Source organism: Camelus dromedarius, chromosome 12 (assembly GCF_036321535.1).
Source record: "Camelus dromedarius isolate mCamDro1 chromosome 12, mCamDro1.pat, whole genome shotgun sequence".
Taxonomy (NCBI): Eukaryota; Metazoa; Chordata; class Mammalia; order Artiodactyla; family Camelidae; genus Camelus; species Camelus dromedarius.
The window spans coordinates 47,725,369-47,750,222 of record NC_087447.1 but is presented as its reverse complement, the minus strand read 5'-3'; the positions used below and the strand labels follow the sequence as shown (position 1 = coordinate 47,750,222).

Here is a 24,854-nt window from a genome sequence, read left to right as displayed (position 1 = left end):
GCGGTAATACGGCTTTTCTACATTACTGCTTGATCTTTTTGCCACGGGGACCCATTTCTAATTTACTCCTACTGTTTCTCATAAAGTGTAAAAAATGTGTTGACATTAGATTGTGAAAAATAGCTGGAATTCCAGTTGTCCCAAGCAGACTGAGAATAAGAGACTCCTCAGAAGCCATTTGTATCCCCTCCTCTCAACTTCTTTTGAGTTCAGTGTCTTAGGTCAGGAGTAGGTTTTTGTATTTACCATAGGTAATGGGCCAGTAGGCCAATGACCTCTTAGGATTCTCCTCTTAGGAATACTAGAGTGGTTAAATATCTTACCACTTCTGGTCTTCTGATAATTTGGGAAAATGGTGGTCTGAGGGCCCTCCAGGCAGTTTCCGTTTTTCTGAACTCCTTTTACTTCTCAGGGGAAAGAATTAATAAGTAGTAAAGTGGCCAAGCTGAAAGCAGGGAAGGACAAATAAGAGAGAGAATTACTCCTAGCTGAATATTTTCCCTTTAATAATTGAGGATTGGCAGTTCAGTCTTGAAAGTATCAAGTATGAAACCTTTTACCTGAGGAGGCGGGTCATGGTAAGTTGGTGTTTTTCTTTGTAAATTCTTCGAATATTCATTTGAATCCTACAGATGCTGTTCTGTTTTGTTGGTGTCAGTCTTCAGGAATGATCTGATGCATAAGCAGGAGTTAGTTTGTAAGTCTGGTTTGTGCTGTTGGCTCTTGAGTGACTAATTTGGGAACAAGGCACAAAAGCTTGTAACCCTCTTTTTTGTTCCACTGCTTCAGATTTCCTGTCATGTGTTGGTCAGGACTAACTTAATAAAACCTTAGTTGATATTTTTATTTCATTTTATTGTTTCCTCACAGTATTCCTTGGTCATGCTTTATTTTACCATTCCATTTGATCTCCTTGTTGGCATTCGTGTACAAGTGTCTTGTCATCCAGGTGTTTTCTGTTTTGTGAACTTTGAAATAATCCCAATTCAAAAAGAAAATGTTATTTCTTGTATTACAGAAAGTGTTACCATGTCTGTGGTCCCACAGGAAACAATTGGGAATTTGTGTCCCCTGATTATATTTTAGTGTTATTCCCCCGCACATTGGGGACTGGAGAAGGGGGCTAGAAGCAGACACTTTTTATTGTATTCCTTTTTTTGTAAGTTTTAAATTTGGAACTATGTGAATATTATCTACTCTGAAAACTAAAATTAAATGATTCAGTCTAAGTAAGTATTTTATTGCATTTGCAACTAATATAAATAAGACTTTATATTAGTTGATGCTCGAATGTCATTTTTGGCTTTTAATTCATTTTTGGTGAAGTTATTTTCATCATCAGGCTTTACAGTTTATTTCTAATGTATGCCAAGTATTCCAGGTATTAAGAATACTTAATTCACAAGATTTTCTTCCTAAAATGACTGGTCTCAAGCTGGGTGTAGTTCAGAGTTAGGGAAACTTGCTCTGTGTACTTTATCTTCCTTTCTTTTTGTGTTGTGGAACTGTTTTGTCCCCAAAGAAGCAAACATTAGGTGGTTAGATTCTTGTCCAGGTGCAAATTTTATTCAATTAACTGTATTCAAAGGTTTTACATCATAGTTATCATTTAAAGTATTGTTTCTGTGGTAGAATGTATTTTGCATTATTAGCCAACTTTCTCCATGGGAAATTCTTTTACCTGTTTTACTGTAGAGGTATTTTATATAATAATTTTCTCAGCTGTATTGAACTAAAATATTTTCAGTATTTCATTTTCTTCTCTTGCATTTTAAGCTATACCTATCTGTTTTTCAAGTGGTTGTTTTAGGTGTTACATCATGCATCTTTAATCTATCATTGTATACTTAGAGTTAATAGTATATTATACCATGCCACTTAAGATACTTAAAACAATCCAATTCTATTTATTCCATCCCAGACTTTGTGATACATACTGTTTAAAACCTTAAAATACAGTGTTAGTTTTTATTTAAACAGTTATTTATTAAAGAGATTAAGAGAAGGAAAAAACAATTTTTTTCTCACTCATACTTCATTTATTTTTGGAAAATATGTTATTGAGCAAAAAACTCTTTTGGATTTACCAATTTTGACTCTTTTCTTTCCTTCTTGAGACCAACACATAGGTTTGTGTTTCTGCCTGGTATTATTTCCTTTTAGGCTGAAGAACTTCCTCCAGCATTTCTAGTGCAATTCTGCTGGTGACAATTCTCTTAGCTTTCACACATTGGAAAATGTCTTTATTTTAACCTCATTGTTTGGATATACCACTTTTTACTTTTTTGCTTTATATTGTAACATTTTTTAAACTGAGATGTAATTGACATATAACAGTCTTTTCATTTTAGATATACAGCATAAGGATTTGATATATGCATATATTGCAAATGATAACAATAAGTAACTTTTATCATAACATGTAGTTACAAATTTTTTCTTGTGATGAGAACTTATAAGATCTACTCTCTTAGCAACTATCAAATATTGTTATTTTTTTCCTTTGATAATAAGCATTCTAACAAGTGTCTGTGGTGATTTTGTGGTTTTGATTTGTGTTTCCCTGAGGATTAGTAATCTTGAGGACCTTTCATTTATCTGGCCATCTGTCTGTATTTCTTCTTTGGAGAAATGTCTCTTTATATTCTCTGCCCAGTTTTAAATCAAATTGTTTTTATCTATTGAATTGTGTTAATTCTTTATGTTTTGGATAATAGTCCCTCATCAGATATGATTTGCAAATATTTTCTGTTGTTGTGTAGGTTGCCTTTCCATTTTGTTGATGGCTTTTTTTTTTTGCTGCGGAGAAATTTTTAATTTGATGTAATCTCACTTGTTTATTTTTTCTTTTGTTGCCTCTGCTTGTGGCATCTATAATATAAAATATTAAAGGTGATAGAAGAAGGGTGCCATCCTCTAGTCATTCCTTGAGTCATACTCATTATTATTATTATTATTATTAATAATAATAATAATAAGTCTAATTCAAGGAATGATCAGAGGATGTCACTCAAGAATGACATAGAGTTCTCATATTTCCCTAACATATATGTATCTTGGATCTGTTGGTTTTTTGCTGTATATCTGTGTATTATTATTTTTCATAGCTGCCCTCAGGGTTAAAATATACATCCTTAACTATTTACTGTCTATGTGCAGTTAGTATTTTACCACTTCAGATAAATTGTAGAAGTGTTGTATCTGTCTAGGTCCATATCTACTCTTCTTTCCTTTAAGTTAAAGTGGTTATTTACATTACATATACATGCATTATAAACCCAAGACAATATTACAGTTTTTGCTTTTAACTTTATATGGTTTGTAAATAAATTAAAAGGAAAAAGGCAAAAATTTAAAAAGTCTTTTCTATTTACCGAGATATTTACCATTTTCAGTGCTTTTTATTCTTTTCTGGTGTTTTGAGTTTCCATCTTGTATCATTTCCTTTCACCTTGGAGAACTTTAGCATATCTTGAAGTTCAGGTGTGCTGGTGACTATTTTAGTTGTATTTTATGTGAAAATTTCATTATTTAGTCTTCATTTTGCTGGGTATAATTGCTGGGTAATGAATTCTGGCTTGACAATTTTTTTTAATTGAAGTATAGTTCATTTACAATGTTGTGTTAGTTTCTAGTATACAGCAGAGTGATTCATATATATGTATATACTTTTTCAGATTCTTTTCCATTATAGGTTATTACAAGACATTGAATATAGTTCCCGGTGCCATACAGTAGGTCTCTGTTGTTTATCTGTTTTGTATATAGTAATGTGTATTTGTTAATTTCAAGCTCCTAATTTATCCCTCCCTTCCTTTTCCCTTTGGTAACCATAAGTTTGTTTTCTATGTCTGTCTCTTTCTGTTTTGCAAATAAGTTCATTTGTATCATTTTTTAGATTCCAGATATAGGTGATACCATATATTTGTCTTTCTCTGACTGACTTCACTTAATATGATAATTTTATCAACAGTCCATTCATGTTGCTGCATATGGCACTATTTCATTCTTTTTTATGACTGAGTAATAATTCCAGTGTGTGTGTGTGTGTGTGTGTGTGTGTGTGTGTGTGTGTACACACACCGCATCTTTTTTATCCATTCATCTGTTTATGGACATTTAGGTTGTTTTCGTGTCTTGGTTATTGCAAATATTGCAGTGCTGGTGTGAATTTTGGGATACATGTATCTTTTGGAATTAGAGTTTCTCCAGATATATACCCAGGAGGGGGTTTATCAGATCATATGGTAGTTCTACTTTTACTTTTTTAAGGAACCTCCATACTATTTTCCATAGTTGCTACACCAATTTACATTCCCACCAACAGTGTAGGACAGTTCCTTTTTCTCCATACCCTCTCCAGCATTTATTATTTGTAGACTTTTTGATGATGGCCATTCTGACTGCAATGACGTGATATTTCATTGTAGTTTTGATTTGCATTTCTCTAATAATTAGTAATGTTGAACATCTTTTCATGTACCTGTTGGCCATCTGTATGTCTAATTTGGAGAAGTGTCTATTTAGGTCTTCTGCCCATTTTTTGATTGGGTTGTTTGTTTTTTGATACTGAACTGTATGAGCTGCTGGTATGTTCTGGAAATTAAGCCTTAGTTGGTCACATCATTTGCAAATATTTTCTTCCATTCCGTAGGTTGTCTTTTTGTTTTGTTTGTGATTTCCTTAGCTGTGCAAAATTATGTAAGTTTGATTAGGTCTCATTTTTTATTTTTACTTTTATTTCTAGGATACATGGCATTTTATTTATCTGTTCATCAATTGATGGCCATTTGGGTTGTTTCACTTTTGGCTGTTATGAATAACACTTTTGTAAACATTCATGTACAAGTTTCTTCATGTACATATATTTTCATTTCTCTTGGGTATATAGATGTGGAATTGCTAAGTAATATCTTAACTCTATGTTTAAATGTTCAAGGAATTACGAGACTGTTTGCCAAAGGGACTGTACCATTTTATATTCCCAACAGCAATGTATGAGGATTCTGATTTCTTCATATCCTTGTCAACCCTTGTTGTTGTACATTAATTATATCTCAGTGCCTCCCAGAAACTATGCATTCTGTCATCACCACCACCACCACCATCATCATCGTCATAATTATCATTGTTGTTCCCATTTTATAGATGAGGAGACTGAGACTCAGATTGGTTAAGTGACTTGCCCAAGATCAGAGAACTAAGCAGTGCAACAGCTTGGTTTGAACCTGGTACTGTGACTGACTATAAAATTTAAGTAAGTTCTTTGGCTCCTTAAAAACTATTGGTGTGTGATATATCATTTGAAATCCAGTGAAATTTCATAGTATTTCCAAGCAGTGAGAAAACCTATGTAGATATTTTTTCAGCCTTTATTATATCTTGGTAGGAATCCATTGAATATAGAAACATCTTTTCCCTGGTTTTGATAGCTGTACTCAGTTTTCTTGAAAGTGAAAGACAGATGTCTTTCACTCGGGATTATTGTAATTGGGGGCACACGTTTTCAGTGCCCACCATGTCCAGATATTCTGGAGGGAGTGTCTTGTTTCGAGAACTACCGCTTAGAATACATACCAAAGAAAGAAGTGTAAGATTCAGTGCCTTGCAGATATTTCAGTCTGGCTGATCAGTACGGGAGTGGAAGATACACTGTCTGGCGTTTCATGTTTTTTTTAAGATCCAGGGTGGGTTGAAGGGTTGTGTGAAAAAGTGGATTTTTAGGGATCTCTTGGCTCTTCCAATAATTATGTCTGGGGCTTAGATTGTATTTTGAGATATTTTCATTCAAAAATGCCTTATCTTTGTTGTTGTTGTTGTTATACGTTAAGACTAGGCAGTTTTGTTGTGATAGAGCGAAGGACACTGTTTCTGAATAGAGCTAAAGCCTTGCTATACAGCAAGGTTTTTTCTGGCTACCTAATTACCTTTACTTTTGACTTTTGGGCAGCATACCTAAAATAAAACATACTCCGCAGATAGCTTAGAATCAGCTTATACTGGGTGATGGAAATGTGTATAATCTCATGATACTTTATGTTAGTAAACTCAATTTAATAAAAATTTTCTTCTTTACAAGTTTGAAGCCAATAAATTAACAAAAGTTACTGAAATGCTTCTTTCGTAGAAAGTAAGTGGCTATTAGCCAGTTACATTGTTTCATTTTGATTAGCTATATGCATGAGGACAAATATTTTTCTGAGAAGAGAATAATTATAAATTTACTTTCAGTAAAATATTCAGATTTTCAAAGTTTCATTAGTTTATAAAAATATACATGAATAATAGTAACTAATTGTAAAACTTTGTTAAAATTTTAAAAATGGCTTTGACAATGGCCTATTTTGTTAATGTAGTGTCTTTTGACATTGATTTAAGTCTAGTCTTGATACATTAGTTCACATGTATTAAAATTAAGACTTCAAACCTCCTATATGTTATACACTAGTATTGTTTTAAACAGGAAGAAGAAAGCAAGGAAAAAGACTGCAGTGTTTAATTTTATGTGAGTAGCTGTGCCAGGTAGAAGGCTGTGAAAGATTTATAATGTACTATCTTTTAAATATACAGTGTAATTCAAGATGAGGAATAAGATGAATTTTGCAGTAATGATGTTTAAAGACAAATAATATAGTAATAAATTGTGTTAGCTTTTATTTGCATTCTATAGAAATAGCAGAAATTTTCATTTGATTAAAATGTTTGATATGTGTTCTCTGCCATGATCTCAAAAGAGTATGTGTTCTACTTTAATAAAAGATTATCTGACTAATGAATGTCTCCTAGTCTTTTCCTGGCAAAGAAAACTTGGCATTTTAAATTAGATCTTAAACATGATATATCATAGATGAAAACATTTAAAGTTGTACTTCTCAAAGGTGAACTTGATTATGGGCCTCCTGACAAAATGATTTTGTCAACCTGATTAATATTTATAAATCTTAAGGGAAGTGATTTTTTTTACTTGAAAATGCATTTTTAGGTGGCGTTTTTTTAACCCTCTCTTTTCTAGGTATTTTTGTGTGTGTGTGTGTGTTGTGGGATCAACACTTTTGAAAAATGAGAGGACATAATAATCTTCTATCATCATTCAATTTGTACTAAGTTGACCTAATACTACTTAAAGGATGTTATAAAACCATTGGAAGGTTTCTTGTAACTCTTTTCATCTTAGGGCCTATTCATGATCAACTTGGATTTTAATTTTTTTGTGATTAAAACGATCTCTTTTCAGGTAACTCATTTTGACAACATTTTTTCTCATTATTTATAGTACACCAAGAGCTGAAAGGCAAAGAAGTTTAAAGATGTCCAATTGAAATAAGTCAGTTGGTCAACACATGTAACTAGAGAAAAAGCTCTATTTTAGACTGCGTTTAATCAATTTGAGGGGTGATGCTCCCCAACTCCTGTGGCTTTGGGAAGTGGAATGAGGTATTAGGGAAGGAATGGTTATGTGTTGAGGAAGATCGTAGAGGTTTTCCAAATTCCTGAATATTCCCATCACAGTGTGATGACCTTGTCGTCTTTGCAATATATTGTATTCCTAGAATTAAACGTAGCCTATTCAGATTTCGATGCTAACAGTGCATTGCATAAGTGTCACCTGTACACTTAACATTACAGATGCTTGGCCCTGCTCTTAAGATTCAGAGTTGGTTGATTTGGGGGAGAGATCTGGACATACATATTTTTGAAAGCATTGCAGGTGATTCATATTTGTAAGTAAGGATGAGAACTGCTGTCCTAGGAGTTAACACAGTTGTTTAATAATGCATTTCAGATCTTAGGCCTTCCAGGAAGTGACCTTCAGCATTCCAGGAAATAATGCTAAGAGATACTGTATGAGAGGTGGATTTCTAAGCTGTAGGAAATTGTCAATTGGATAATCAACCCTGAATAACTGAGTAGATTATTTGTAGGTTGAAAATCAGTGAAATAATGGGTAGTCTTTCAAATTTATTTTTATTTTTAACACAACCTTGTTGGAAGAGTAAGAATGTGGTGGTCTGATTTGTTTTTAAGTGTTCTTTTCCTTCTTTTATGTGTATGTAACTTTAAAAACTATATATATAAATTGATTTAATTTTTTTTGTTTTTGTTTTTGGTGGGACATTCCAGGAAGGATGAGTAGTTTTATAATTATAATTCTCTGATTCCAATTGGGAACTTGTTAGATGTGCAGTTTCTCTGGCTTTATCCCTGTTGACTGAAAAAAAATACACAAAGTGAGAATTGTGAGTTAAGTTTTATTTGAGGCAAATTGAGGACTATAGCCCAGGAGACAGCCTCTCAGAGAGTTCTGAGGAACTGCTGTGAAAAGGTCATGGAGGAGGTCAGTATATATGAGATTTCGGTGAAGGGAGATATGTGCAGTCAAGCACGTGCTTTGACAGAAGGTTACTGCCAGTTACCAGAAGGTTGCTGCTACTCAAAAAGAGCAGATGTCTCCATTAATGATTTTAGTGCTTTTCTAGACATGCGAAGATACAAGAAATTGGGCTCATTAAATCATCTCCTGAAAATATCTAACTATCTGAAGGCCTGTTCTGCCAGTTTTTCCCAGAGCACAGAGTGCCTCATTCCTGATCTCTGCCCTGAACTCCTTTCAGGGTGTGTTGAAGGTCAGCAACTGCCCTGGTGAGTGACCTAATCCTTATGGAAGCAGATGGCAAGTGACAATTTTTAGTTGGCATTTCAAACCTACTTTACAGACTCTGAGAGTTGGACCCAGCAAGCCCTTTTAGGTGATTCTCATGTATATTAAAGTTTGAGGACCACTGTTATAATAACTATTGTTTACAGTGGTGTTTTTTACTTATTTACCTAGTACTTAACTAATTCATCATTAGATATGTGACCACTTGCAAAATTTTAGGTAATGCTGCAGTATTTTTGTATACACACACCGAGTATCTAAGGATATAGACTTTTTTTTGGCCCTTAAAAATTATTAATACTCTGTTAAGACTTTATTGTTTTAAACTTTACAGTTGCTTTTCTATTTATAAAATGCTTAAACATCTATTATTTCAGTTAAATCTCAGCAGCTGAGGAGGTAGGTATTATTATTCACTTCGTATAGGTTGGGGAACCTAAACCTAAAGAGATTCATTAATTTGTCCAAATCATAATTTTAATTTTTAAAATATTTTATTAAAGTTATATGTTTAGAATGCTTTAATCTGGGAAGCCTTTTCTGTACTCCTCTACTCATTACTTTTTAGGTGTCTTTCCTTTATACAATGTTGAAATAATGGACTGTCTAGCTAAGGGGGACATAACAGAAAGTTCTTGAAATATGAGATGAGGGAGAAGATTGCATTTACCAGAACTCCTTTCTGGGATAAATATGAGGGAAATAAGCAGAATTAGATATCTGTGTGTGTGTGTGTGTGTGTGTGTGTGTGTGTGTGTGTGTGAGAGAGAGAGAGAGAGAGAGAGAGAGAGAGAGAGAGAGAGAGAGAGAGATTTCAAGAGATATATACTTAATTGCCTTTTAAGAAGATTGAGTAAATTTAAGTCTAGGACTAAGTTTTACTTCCTAAGATATGGAAGTTTGGTGCTAGATCTAAATTGCTGGCATAGGGAAGAATGCTGAGCTCTCCAACTGATGGCCGTTATGCTCTCTGCCCTTCCTCTTTTCAGCAGTATTCTGCCTCTTTTCTAAACAGACATTGAACAACAACAACAAAATTGACTTGAGGAAGTGCCAGATTAGCTTGCTTGGGGAGCCTGTGTGCTCTCGTAACATCCTGTACTTGTCACTGTTAGGCCCTTGTCACATTGTATATTAATCTGTGTTTTTATTTTTTGTTTTTTTGATTTTTCCAGTATGTTTTCCCTCCAGCCTTTTGAGAGCAAGACTAAATCTTTTATATTTGTATATATCACAGACTGGTACGTAGATACTGAAGAAATACTGTTATCAAATGATACATTGTTGGCCAAATCAATATTTAAGAAATTTTAAAATGTAGATTTTTAAATTGTTAAACTCGTTTATTTTCCATTGTTTACATAAAGACCTTATACTACACTATAGTAGCTAATTTTCAGTGTAACATAGTGGTTGGTGTCCTTATTCACATCCTTGTATATTTATGTAACTGTCTTTTTATAATAAATTTGCAGAATTGATGGGTAAAACATATACTGTTTAAATGGTTGTGGGTTGGAGGGTATAGCTCAGTGGTAGAGCACATGCTTAGCATGCATGAGATCCTGGGTTCAATCCCCAATACCTCCATTAAAATAAATAAATAAACAAGCAAAACTAATTATCTTCTCTCCCCACCAAGAAAACCCCAAAACAAACAAACAAAAAAAAATGGTTGTTTATACTTGTTACCATATTGCCTCCCCATTCCCCCACCCCTGTCTGTGTAGATATACTTATTTCCAGACACGAGAACAGCATATATTCTCACTATTCTAATGTTGTTCTAATACTAGTCATTCTAATAGGCAAAATGGTCTTATTGTTTGAATCTGGATTTCTTTGGTTATTAGCAAGCTCAGGTTTTTCATCATATTTGACTATTTTACATTATTTTACATTTTTTGTTAATCGTCTGTCCTGTCTTCCTCCATTTGGGCCGCTGTAACAAAATACCACAGATTGGGTAGCCATAAAAAACAAAAATTTATTGCTTACAATCCCAGATGCTGGGAAGTTCAAGATGAAGGCACCAGCATGGTCTCATTCTCTGGTGAGGGCCCTTTTCCTGTTTCATAGCTAATGTCTTCTTGCTGTGTCCTTACAAGGCTAAGGGGCTAGGGATCTCTTTGGATCCTCTTTTATATGGGCATTAATTCCATTCATGAGGGGTCTGCCTGCATGACCTAAGCATCTCCCTAAGGCCCACTGACTAATGCCATCACATCGGGCATTAGGCATTAGATTCCAACATATGAATTTTGGGAGGATATAAATATTCACACATCCTATGTCCTTAGCCTAATTAGGAGTTTTGTAGGTTTTTTTTTTAGGCTATTTGTTTTGTTTATTGCAAATACTTTCCCCTAGTTTATTGTTTGTTTTTTGAAGTTGCCTTTTTTAAATCCTAAAAATTAAAAATCTAGGTTGGTACATACTCATAGGACATATGTAAAAAAACCTAATGGTGCCAAAAGTTGAAAATGGAGCCATAAAAATACTTTAAAAAAGAGAAATGATACTCCATTATTAGATAAAGTAGAATTGAAGTCTAATTATTAATAAGGATAAAGATACTTAAAGATAGATGGACTAATCTATCTGGAAGAACCAGTAAGCATGAAGATTTATTCACATAATAACATTAAAAAAGCACAAATTATAAAATTGTAAGGAGAAATTAAAAAAAAGAAGAAAACACTAATTAACTTATCTACAAAACAGGAACAGACTCACAGACATAATAAACAACTTATAGTTACCAAGGGGAAAGGGGGTGGGAAGGGAAAAATTGGGAGCTTGAGATTTGCAAATACTAACTACTATGTATAAAATAGATAAGAAACAAATTTCTTCTGTATAGCACAGGGAGCTATATTCAATACGTTAGTAACCTATAATGAAAAATAATATGAAAATGAATATATGTATGTATATGTATGACTGTAACATTATGCTATACACCAGAAATTGACACATTGTAAACTGACTATACTTCAATTAAAAATAAAATAAAATAAAATTGTAAGGAGAAATTGACAAATTTGTAATCGTGGTGAGAGATTTTAACATCAAGCAAATTAAAAAAACAAATAGAAAGTTTAAATTCCATAATTAATAAGCTTAGTTACATACATATAGATTGTATATCTAATATAGAGAATTCTTTTCAAACACAAAAATTGATTACATAATTATTAGTTCATAAAGGAAGTCTTAACAAATGCCATGAAAAATATACCATACATTTTGTGTAGTACATGGCTAAGAGTGGGCTCAGGGACCTAATTCTGGTACTGCCATAGCTGTATGACCTAGATGAGTTATCAACCTTTACAGATTTAGTTTTCTCATCTGTAAAATGGTAGTGATAATAGTATGCACCTCAGAGTTGTGAGGATTAGAGTTTAGAGCAATCCCTTGCATATGGTAAGGGCTCAGTAAATGTTTAACATTATCATTATTATAATATTATCATCATATTGTTTGATCCCAATGCAGTGAAGATAGGGATCAGTAATAAAGAGATAAACACCCCTAAAGAAAAGAACCTCCATATATACTACTCAGTAATAAAAAGAGTGAATTATGGATATACACAACAATGTGGATGAAGGAAACATGCTCAATAGAAGAAATCAGATACAAAAGAGTATGTACTGTATGATTCCATTTATATTAAGTCTTTAACAGGCAAAATTAATTTACAGTAGAAAATAAATCAGTACAGTGATTTTCTCTGCAAGTTAAGGGAGGAAATTGACTAGGAAGGGGTATGAAGGAACTTTCTGGGATGATGCTGTCATTCTGTGTATATCTTGATGGGCATTTGGATTGCACAGGTATATATGTTTGTCAGAACTCACAGATTGTATATATAAAATTTCACATTTTAGTCTATGTAAATAGTTTTACATAAAAAGATTAAATAGATTATTGTTATTTGGTAGCAAAAAGCTGGTAACAACTTTAAGTGCTTTGATAAGGGGGATAGATGGATATATGAAGAGTGCTATACATATATGATGAAATACAATGTAACAGTTAGAAGGAAAGAAATCTATCTCTTGGGTAGATCTCAGTCTTAATGTTCCCTGGAAAAGCCAAATTGCAAAATGACAAAATACTATGAACTATTGAGAGATACCCATACGTTTAAAGTATGAAAACGTGAGTAGGAAGGACATGGTATTGGCTGCCTCTGAGAGGGAAGAAGGGAGAGTAAGCAGAACAGGTGGATTTTAGTGTTACCTGTGGTGTTATATTTCTCTAAAGTATGTCTGAAGCAAATAAGATGTAAGTTTTACATTCGTGGTAACCACATGGATTTTTGTTTATATTTTTAATTGTACTGTTATGTTAAAAATGTTAATAGAGAATTAAAATCATCATACAGTCCAGTCACCCAGAGATGATCACTGTTAAATGTATGTTGCTTTCTTTTCTTATTTTTGAAAGCAGCATCTGGAGATAACAGATGAGTAAGCTTCACTCTCATTTCCATTTTTGCTCTATCAGCTTTATATAACATTTGTAAAGCAAATATTTCCCAAAGTGAGCTTCTCAAACTTAAATCAGGCATGTATTCAAATACAAAGGTTTTAATTTTAGGGAAATACTACAAAGCAACTTTCAGAATGCAGATTTTCCAATAAATGATAATACAGATGTGCATTAGGCTCTAAGCAGTTCAAAGTCTTGGATATTCAGTGATAGATTTTGAATTTTCCACAATATTTATTTGTAAATAAATACATGTAATACCTGCAGAATATGATTCTTCCCTCATCTCTGTCAAAATGTTAAATTATTATACGATGTTATGATTAGAATTGTAGTATTCTGGCCACCAATTTTATAATTCTGTGGAGATTCTGTAATTTCCTATAGCTGTTTTCTGTCGTTATGATTAAAGATTAAATCATAGATTAATAATAGATAATAATAATAGATAATTAATTAATCAAAGATTAAATACTGACTTAAGAGCCTAACAGCCTAACTGGAGGAAATTCTGGCTTCATTTTGTTTTTAATGTCCTACTCCTCCACACCTTCCTCCCCCAGGTCCAGTAAGGGAAATCTCAAAGTTATGTAAAAATTCTTTCTGGCCTCAGTTACCTTTTCTGTGAACCGAAGGTGTTTTCTGTGTGATTTCCAGAGTTGATCTCTGTTCTCTGATTTTATTTCTGAGTAATTCTGGAAACTCCTGGATACAAATACTAGCTTTTATAGAATATAAAATCCTGTGAATATTGAGGCCTTGCTTCTGTACCAACTGACTTCACAGGTTCCTGCTCTACCAGATACCTTGTCAGATTTTTTTAGATTCTGAAGATAGAGTGCTTTTTCTTCATTAAGAATTAATAGATTTGAAAATTGTTGTTAATTCTGCAGTAGTCCAACAAATATTTTAAAATCTAATTGTGTGTATGATGTGTAAAACTTGTAAATAGTTGAAATAATTTGAATTTATTAACATAATTATGTAAGATACCTTTTGTGAATTTTTGTAGCATATATTTGTAGCCTAGTAATAAACACTGAATTCTTCACATTTCCAAAGTGCATTTATATCCATTTATTTCTTTAATCTTCAGCCTGGTAAGATAGGTATAATTTTATAGATATAAAAATTGAGGCTTGAAGAGGGAAAGATACCTATCCAAACCCAGGATTAGAACAATTAAGGTCTTCTGATTTCTGATCTGTTCACTTTCTACTTCCCTAGTGTGTCTTTCTTTTGGAGGTCTTCCCTGGGATAGTGAGATCATCGAATAAAGAGCCTGGTAGGTTGTGGGGCATGGTGGTTTCTTATATGAAGGGTATACTGTGAACAGTGGAAGGGAAGGCAGTAAAATAGGGAGAGAATGTACAGTTGGTAATTACCCTGTTGCATTGTCCTTATTCTCTTTATCTTTGGCTTCATTTTTATCACTAATTTTTACAACACATTATTTATTGTGAAAACAGTGTTAGGTAAAATTGGTTCTAAGTTCTCTTCCCAGTTCTTCTCCTTGTCTAACCAGAGCTACTTATTAGCAATTTTATGTGTGTCCTTTAATTGCTCTGATTTGTACTTTCCTCATTTATAGAATGGAAATAATCTTTTCTTGTTGCTTCACAGGGTTGTTGTGAAGGGCAGATAGGATAAGATAGGAAAAGACTTTGAAAAACTTGAAGTGCTTTACAAACAGGGTGATTATTATTGTTTCTATACAGGAGTCTCTGTGGCTCAGTCCATTGCTAGATTGCTTCTAAATTAATGTATTCTATTGAAATGTAATGAAAGTGTGTTGTATAATTTGGTATTTCACCATTTAGTACTCTAGCTATCTTGCTTTACGTTAAGTTTGTACTGTCTTTTATGATTAGGAGATGCAGAGTTGGATGGTAATACCTTGTGTGTTATTTAATTGTACCAGGTATAAAGAGTATGTAGTGTTTCTCACTAATGCCAAGTGGCAGGGCAAGTGAGCTGGACTGGAATTGTACTGTTAGCTACTAGCATCTGTATTATAATGAGTTCTGTGCACAGTGGGGAATGACTGTGTAGTTCTCAGGAGCTGTTTAAAGGTTATTTAATAACAGAAAACATTGCTTTGCATTTTTTGTCTTAGCAGTAGTATTTACTGGGACCTTAAGCATCTTGTTTCAGGTATTGCAAAAGTGAATATATTGCAAAAGTGCTTTTCAAAAATTTAAGGACTTTTACAAACCTCTGGAGGAGGATTTGCTTGATTCTTGGATTCTTAGAGGAGTAATATGTCAAGTAAATGTGGCTTGTTATAATTAGATTTTATGAAGTCCTCATTACCTTGATAACCAAAGTCAGACAAAGATACCACAAGAAACTACAGATCAATATCCTTTATGAACATTGATGCAGAAATCCTCAACAAAATACTAGCAAACTGAATCCAATAACATATTCAAAGGATTATATACTATGACAATGTGAAATTTATTCCAGGAATGCAAAAGTTCAACATAAGAAAATCAAGAAGTGAAATACACCATATTAATAGAACAAAGGGAAGAATCACATGATGATCTCAATAGAGGTGGAAAATGCATTTGACAAAATTCAACACCCTTTCGTGATAAAAGCACTCAGTAAACTAGGAATTAAAGGAAACTTCCTTAATATGACAAAGGGCACATATGAACCCCCTACAAATAATGTTATACTCAATGATGAAAGACTAAACGCTTTCCTCCTAAAGGAATAAGACAGGAGGATGCCCACTTTCACCACTGCTGTTCTCTTAGGACTTTGACATTCAGTAACTGCTGGGAAGTGGTATTTGCTTCATTAGGGTTTGTTTTGTTTTGCTTTTAAGTTTTAAAAATTCATCGGCTCCATGGCAGCATTTTTCTCATGAGTGTCCCTTGGCTACTGTTTTTCCTGTTGTGTTTTTCCTTCTTTTAAAAATTTTCTATTTGTATTGATCTATTCTTGCTTCCTTCGGGTTTATTTTTCAGTGAAGAGGGTTTTTTCCTGTACTACTTTTTAGGATATCAGAAGTAGGTATCTCAGAGTAGCTACTGTCTTCTAAATTTACAGTAATTTTCTTTATGACCAGGATTGAGTGAATGAGTTTATTTTATGTCTTCTCAGCCAGAGATTGGCTGCTGCAGGGCGTTCATAGTGTAAGCTGTCTCACTATGAATTTTTTTTTGCTGCACTAGCAGCCTAATTTCTGCCAGCGTAGCTTGTTTTGTGTGATTTCTAACTTAATACTTTCTCCTCTATTTCTTCAGTCTATGAACAGCAAAGCTCCCTCCGCTAGCCCACGTCCCCTGCTTTTGTTGTTGTGAATGTGGCTTAAATTTTATACCTAAGGAAGTGCAGTTGAAGAAATATACTCCCCCCAACTCCTTTGAGTTTTGGAGCATCAAGCCTTGTATTTACCCTCTTTCTCCAATTAAATTGTTTCTCCTTTGGCCTGTCTTCCACTTATAGTTCATATCTTTCCTAGTTTTATTAGAAATCGTGTTTGCATTTACGTTTTTTTCTCTTTGTTGCTTTTAGGTAATTTCTGAGAGGAGAAGGGAGATTCTGACTTTGCTCTGTCAACTAAGACCAGAATTACTTAAAATGTATTTTTTTGTTAGTGCTTTGTGTATTCATGCAGTTAGTCAAAGTATTTAAACTGGATTAAATTTCATAATTATAAACTGTGGATGTAATATTTTCACTTATTTAACAAATACTTTTCTAGCATTTACTATGTGCCAAGTCTGTTCTAAGTGCTTCACAAATATGTACTTATTTAATCCTCATAATAATTCTATGAGGTAGATGTTCTTTTTATTCCTATTTAATTGATAGGAAACTGAAGCACAGTCAGGAAAATTAACTTGCCCAAGATTGCCTAATTAATAAGGACACTTTCTACTTTTCATTCTGTGACTGTAGCATTTGTGGGTCTTGGCATCATCTGTTTATATCTTATACTAATGAATCCCCTGAGAGCAGAATCCATGTCTCTTTCATTTTTATAATCCCAGTGCATATTTAGTAGAATACCTGAAATTCTGAAGATAATGAATGTTGGTGAATTAATATTTTTTATTAGGAGCCAAATAGTTTCCTCTCTGTCAGACTTTGTATAGCTTCAGTTATTCATTTTACTTGCCTTGTTTAAAAAATTTTTTTTGATATTCTCATGTCATCATTTTAATACTATTACCATATTTGTGGTAATAATACCTCTAAAAACAGCTGTTGTATTCCAGAACAAAATTATAAAGGTTTCTTTATGAAAGAGTTGTCAATGTGCTGATAATATAAGTTAGTTCCGTTAACCCCAATTTGCTGTCCATACTGATTATTTTTTATATCTTGATATTAGTTATATTTAAACAGTGTCATTTATAAAATAAGAGGTCAGCTAACTCCGAGTAGTAAAAATGTGGTGATCATCTTGTAGTTCATTTGTTTTTATTGCTGAGTTTTATTCCATTGTAAGAATATATCACCGTTTATTGATCTATTATCCCACCAGTGGATACTGGGATGGTTTCCTGTTCTTGGCTATATATGAATAAAAGTGCTATAAATATTTTTATCAAGTGCTTTTGTGGACACTTGTTATCATTACTCTTGGTAACGATACTATCATTACAATTACTATCTCAAGGTAGAAGTTATATTTAGTTACATCAGAAATGCCAGATTTTTTCCCAGTGTGGTTGTACCATTTTACATTCCCATCACCATCATGTTAGAGTTTCATTTCTCTATATCTTCACTGATATTTATAATTATCAGGTTTTTAAAAAAATTTTAGCCATTCTGGTGGGTGTATTTATCTTTATTTTTAATACTCATCACTATGGTTATTGATATCCCATCTCTACCACTACCATTAATAATTTGAACTTTCTTAGGTGTTCTGCTTATCCTGATGATGAATTACAGAGTTAGGGAGTCCCTAAGACAACTCTTAATCCTGACACCAACTACAAGTTTGGAGGCCTCCAAGACCACCCTCACTTCTTATATAACTTGCAAGGTTGTATTCACCAAGACTACCCTCAGATTTGATAATTTGCTAGAAGGACTCACAGAACTCACTGAAAAATTACTCTAAGTTTTGGTTTATTATAGTGAAAGGATATATTTTAAAATTATCCAAGGAAAGAGATGTATTTGGTCACTTAGGTATAATTGACTGCCCATGCGGCTGACCTTAGTCTCCAGCTCCTTCAGAAGTTGAGCTGACACCATGTGGCCTACCTTCCACCCTCACCCACCCCCAATAAATCACACTGTTAGCATTTTCTATCTGTCATGGCCTAAGGGTCCCAGGTAAATAAAAAATTCTTATCAGGCATGACATTCCAGAGGTTTAGAGATTACCTCCCAAAGACAAAGGCAAAAGCCAGACCTCTCTTTGGCCAAGGCTAAACCTTTATTGCACACTCATATACCTTCCTTGGTTTTTAATGCTCACGTGCACAAAATGGTTGTATTAACTGATACAATCTGCAATCAACGTCAAGAAACTTAACTGATGCATACGGATGTAGACTGTGATCTTGGTTCCACCTGTCCCAGGAGCTAGCCTACTGAAACTTATGGAGTCTGAAATCTGATTATATAGTTTCTGTCTGTTCTCTCATTCATTCAGCAAACATTTATTGAACTACTGCAGTGTTCAGTCACTGTGCTACACATATAAATACAATGCACACTCATTGCTCTTAGGGAACTCCATAGTCAATTTCACAGATAATTACAATACTTGAAGCAGGTGCTGTATTATAAGATGCTGGAGGATCTCAGAGGAGAGGTTATCTAAATCACAAGTGGAATTCAGGAAGATTTCTCTTAAGACATGCTTAAGCTAAGTTTTGAAGGATGAGAAATTTAGACCAAGTAATTGAGGAAGGGAATTCTAAGCAGAAAGGACCACATTTACTAGAGTGTGAAACCATAAGCCTACTGGTCATTTTAGGAAAATTAGCTGGAGCCTCAGGTGTAAAGTGGGCAGTTAACAGAGATGAAGCCACACTAGCAGTCAAGTCTGGATAGTCAGTAGCCTCATTTGTCCTGTTACAGGAATTTAGATTTTTTTCAAGGATTGATGAAGAGCCATTTCAGTAATGTAGCAGGAAAGTGGCTTGATCAGATTTATTTTAGGAAAATTGTTTAGAACATTAGATTTTTATTAAAGAATTGTTACAGGGATTTATTCTTACTCCTTTCTGTATGATACAGAATTTATATGAGCTGATTGAAAATTAGTGGTTTTATATCTTTAATTTTTTTCCTAATTATAGAAATAATAAATGATTATTAGAAAAAACAGAATCAGAGTAGAAAATAAGTCTCACATCCCCTTCCCTTAATGATAAAAATTTGGCATATATTCTTTGAGTGTTCTCCTCAATATGTAGTTTCCAGATATTTGTGAGTGTATACCGATACCTATATTACATAGAGATATATATTAATATTCTTAAGATAAAATGAGATCTTGCTTTTCCTACTGTTTTGAAGCTTTAAAAAATACTGGTAATACATTGCAGCTTCCTTCGTAGTACTTAATAATTAATTATCTCATTTGTCATTGACTATTTCTTTATGTAATGATTTGTTTATAATCTGTTAGTCCTACTTGATGTCTGTTGTATTCACTGCTATATCTATACAATGTACCCATACAGTGTCTTTCCAATGATAGCAAATCAGTGTTTATTAAATGAATTAATTGAGGATATCTTTCCATACTAGTACATACAGAGTTGCCACATTTTTTTACTGTCCATATAGGATTCTTCTGAATGTAATATAATTTACTTTAAAAGATTAGTTTGTTTCATTTAACTATTAAATTTAAAAAATACACAGTGGAAATGTAAAATGGTGTAGCTGTTACGGGAAGTAGTTTGATGATTCTTCAGAAAGTTAAACATAATTTTCATATGATCCAGCAATTCTACTCTTAAGTATATATTCAAAAGAACTTAAAACCTATCTGTACATAGAAATTCATAAATGAATGTTTATAGCAGTATTATTCATACTGGTGAAGATGTGGAGACAAATGTCCATCAATGGATGAATGGATGAATTGCAGTATATCTTGTGTATTGAAATGGTATTCAGCCATTAAAAGGAATGAAGTATTGATACATTCTACAACTTGGGTGAACCTTGAAAACATGCTAAGTGAAAGAAGACAAAAGGTCATGTATTATATTACTCCTTTTATATGAAATATTCATAATAGGCAAGTCTATAGAGACAGAAAATTAGATTAGTTGTTGCCAAGAGTAAAGGGAACGGGGAATGGAGAATGATTACTTACTTAATGGGTATGGAGTGTTCTTCTGAAGTGATTTAATCTTGAAAGTAGGGAGAGGTAGTGGTTGTACACATTGTAAATGCACTAAATGCTATATTGAATTTGTATACTTTAAAATGCTTAATTGTATGTCATGTAAATTTCACCTCAATAAGAAATATATACATGTACACATGGTATAGATTCCAGTAGTACGAACAAGAAAACAGTAAAAGGTCTTTCTTTTAGGCACTACCACCAGTTCCTTTCTTCATAAGGAGCCATTGTTAGACCAGTTTCACTTTTGGGCTGTGATGAATAATGCTGCTGTGAACATTCATTTGCAGATTTTTGTGTAGAGTATGTTTTTAAGTTTTCTTGGGTATATATCTAGGAATAGAACTGTTGGGTCTTATGGTAACTCTACCTTTAACCTTTTGAGGAGCTTACAGACTGTTTCCCAAAGCAGCTGCTACTATGTTACATTCCCACCAGCATACCAGCATGAGATTTCTAATTTCTCTGCATCCTTGCCAACACTTGTTCTTGTCCATCTGTTTAATTATACCACTCATTAATATTTTAAAAGAGGTTTTTGAGAAACTGATGTTGAATTTTAACAAGTGCCTTTTCATCTTATATGGAGATTATCGATAGATTTTTTTGTTCTGTTCCTTTGAAATGGTTTATAATAAATAGATTTCCTAATATGATGTAAATTTTGAGTAGCTGTCATCTTGTTTTTGTTTTCTTTCTTTACAAGAGGAAATTACTTAATAGCTATGTAATTGTTTGACAACTGAAGATTCCACTGAGAATTTTAAAATTAGTTGGCATGCATTTTCAAAGTAAAATAGTTCTCCTTTTCTTGCATACTTCATTTGAACATTCTTATTTCAAGATGAAATGCATCTGAGCTTAAAAGTGTACTAAATAAATAGCTTAAATATTTACATTTATCTTTTGTAAAATATTAAAAATACCACCTCCTTCAAAATACAGGTAAGTTTTCAGATTTTTTAATGGTAAAAGTATAAATGAGTTCATTTTAATTAGTCTCATTTGCCTGGGGAGATAATATATTTAGTAGCACTAGTCATAATAATTTCTAAGTCCATCTTTAGTAATACAGCATGGGTGTTAGAAAAAAAGGTGTGTGCATATGTTTATGAATGTGCATTTATTTATTTAAAATAAGGAATTAATTTTTTCAAACATGATATTCTTACCAAGACATCAGAAAATACAGAAAGCAAAAGCAGAAGAAGAAAGTGAAAGCCTGTAATCCCATTGCCCAGAGAAAATTTACATTACTGTTTTATGTATATATGTATGTACATATAGGGGTGTGTGTGTGTATATATATATATATGCGCATACACACACGTATATATATGAACACACATGTATACATATATGCATGTATATACATACACACACCACATTTATATATAAAAAACAGTATACAAATGAAAATGCAGTGTGTTTTATATATATGCATATATGATATAGAGTTTATATGTTTTCAATTAAGGAGTGTAGACTAATTATATTTTAAAGGACTGTGTTAAATGCTTTATAATGCAGTGTACTCCGTAAGGAAAAAGATCTTGTTTAGCTCTTTTTTTTCTGTTTTTTAATTGTGGTAAAATACATATAACATAAAATTTACTGTCTTAACCATTTTTAAGTGTACAGTTTAGTGGTTTTAGGTACATTCATATTGTTCTGCAGCCACCACCATCCATCCTCAGAGCTCTTTTCATCTTGCAAAACTGAAACTCTTTACCTATCAAATAATAATTCTTCTGATCCTCTCCTCCCAGCCTCTGGCAACCATCATTCTGCTTTCTGTCTATATGATTTTGACTGCTCTAAGTATTTTAAATAAATGTAATCATACAGTATTTTTCTTCTTATGACTGACTTATTTCACTCAGTATTACTGCCTTTTTTCTATTCCAGCTCTTTTCTTTATATTTTTCACTTTTTACTCTGATATCTCTGCCTTAATGAAGTGATTTTAAGAGCACAGATATCTGGCAGCTCACAGAAAAGTCTTTAAAGTCAGACTATTCAAGGAAAATTGTTAATATTATCATATTTCATTAAGTCTATCTTGCCTCTGGTTTGTAAGGTACACTATATTTCATATACTGTTAAGATAGAAGAAAATACTTCTAATCATTATTCAGAGATGAATACCGATATCATAAATATTAAAATGTGAAATGTGTTTACTGTAGAATTTAAGAAACATAATACATGTGTGGAAAGGGTGCTTTCATCATAACCACAAACATGTAGTGGAATTGTACTTTGGTGACTCTTGTAAAAGACTGGAATGAAGGGAATGATTTGACTGTTTTTCATGTTGAGAAGCTAGTCAAAATTTGATTTTTCACTTTGTTTTCTGTAGTTCCCTCTATGTTGATTATTAGATTCAGTAAACATTTATAGTACCCGCTATGCAGTAGCAATTCTGGTAACAGTAGCAAATCTGTGCTAGAGACTATTTTGAGCATTTTAGATATTTTTATTAACTAAAATTTACACTATCCCTATGAGGTAGATACTGTTACTATACCCATTTTACCAAGAAGGAAACAAGCACAGAGATTTGACCAAGGTCACACAGCTAGTAAGTGGTGGAGTTAGGATTTGAATGTAGATTGTCTTAACTCTGGAGTCTGTGGTATCAGCAGTGTTCCTAGGCACATAAGATGAATGAAATGTTGTGTCTCCCCCTTCAGCACAGTTTACCAAGCAGTATTTGAGGGTATGTTGATAACTTTATACAAAATAACTGTTATGCTTTTGGTAATGAATTTTTATTTGTGTTTTTAGGACATTCAGTCAGAAGAAGGCTGCTATTGAAAGAGAGTATGCACAGGTAAGCTTAGAAATGGAGGTCCCCATCCTGTTTACTTGTTCTTTGGCTTAAGGGCAGATGTGGTTGTTGGAAAGAAGCCTTGGTATCCCTGCATCCTCTTTTCTTCTTATTTTTGGCTCTGACTTTGATCCTTCTTTTCCTTTATTTGAATCTTCAAATGAGAAGCTAAGTTGCTCTTTACTGCAAAGAAGGTTGTGAACCTTCTGGGAAAAGATAATATTCACAATATTCGTAAAATATTTATGAGTATAAGTAGTAGTGAATGTATTCTACAAGTATGTATATTCATTCTCCCTTATATATCCTGTTCTCTACAGTTTTATGAAAGGTTAATTATTGTTTTGTTCAATCAAGCATTTATTTCGCATTAGGTCTCTGTTGACAGAGTATGGTATGCTTTCAATGGATGGTGTGGTGCTGTTTATAGGGAAATTTAAGCATTTAAGTTTAATTAGAATTTTATTTGCTCTCAGATAGCTAAATGTGCCAAGGAAAAATTATGTTGATGTATCATCTTGTGAATATGTAAGAATCAGTAACTCCCTTCCTTGTACAAAAACAGTTTAATGTAATTTGGAAATTTTGGCCTTGTAAGCAGTTACTTTCTATGTGGAGTAGAATTCTAATATTGATTCCCCCCACCAAATTATAGAAGTAGTATTTATAAAAAAATTTAATAATACAGGAGAACATTTGAAGGAAAAATTAACACCCAGGAAATGCTATATCTGATAACCACTGTTATCCGTGTAATTTATGCTGCTGCTGCTATTGTTATTTTTATTATAAATGATAAAATTGGGGCGTGATTTGTTTTTTGTACTTTGTTAGGTTTTTTTTTTTTTTTGTACTTTGTTAGGCTTTGATTTTACTTTTATTCTAATTTCATTGTGGTTTACCAGGTAGCTGTCTTTATTTTATTTAACAGTCTTAGAATTATCTTTTCCTTGAAAGCTATCTGTTCCTGAGTCTATAGACTCAGTAATTAATTAATTCAGCCATTAGTTATTGAGTACTTATTATATATCAGATACTTTACATAATGACTAGCATCAGTTCTAACACTAGTGCTGAATCTTTATTCTCTGCATGTATAATAGACACTAGTAATGATAGCTAATATTGATTGAATCCTTACATTGTACAGGAACTTTGCTGGTAACTTTGCTGGTATATTATCTGGTTTAATTCCCTCAAACCTGTGAAATAGGGACAGTTATACCCTTTATAGATATGTTTTCATACAGTGCCTCTATAGACGTGTTTCCATTGGGATCAAAGTATATGATCTGCTTTTAAAATTAAATGGAGTGAAAATTTTTGTGTGTTGCATTCTTCTGTAACATATTTTAAAGTTTTAATAATCAAATAGGACCAGTTCATGATTAAAAATATAAAATACTACATTCAGTTGTATGAAAAGTAGCAGTCTCCTGCCATAATCCCAGTCTCTTTCTTCAAAGAAAAGATTAAAAGCAAATCCTGTTCTGGTTGTTTTGGTGATC

The 24,854-nt window shown here is 32.9% G+C and overlaps 1 protein-coding gene across 2 annotated transcripts in view; it reads left to right on the top strand.

Moving 5' to 3' along the window:
* Positions 1 to 24,854, top strand: part of FCHSD2 (FCH and double SH3 domains 2) — a 194,331-nt gene that overhangs the window by 8,926 nt on the left and 160,551 nt on the right. Inside the window, exon 3 of one of the 2 annotated variants that reach the window (XM_010989217.3) lies at positions 23,304 to 23,349. The exons of the other annotated variant lie outside the window; for it this stretch is intronic. Within the exon in view, the coding sequence (XP_010987519.1) occupies positions 23,304 to 23,349 (46 nt within the window). The remainder of the gene's footprint in view (positions 1 to 23,303; positions 23,350 to 24,854) is intronic. 2 annotated transcript variants of the gene reach the window in all.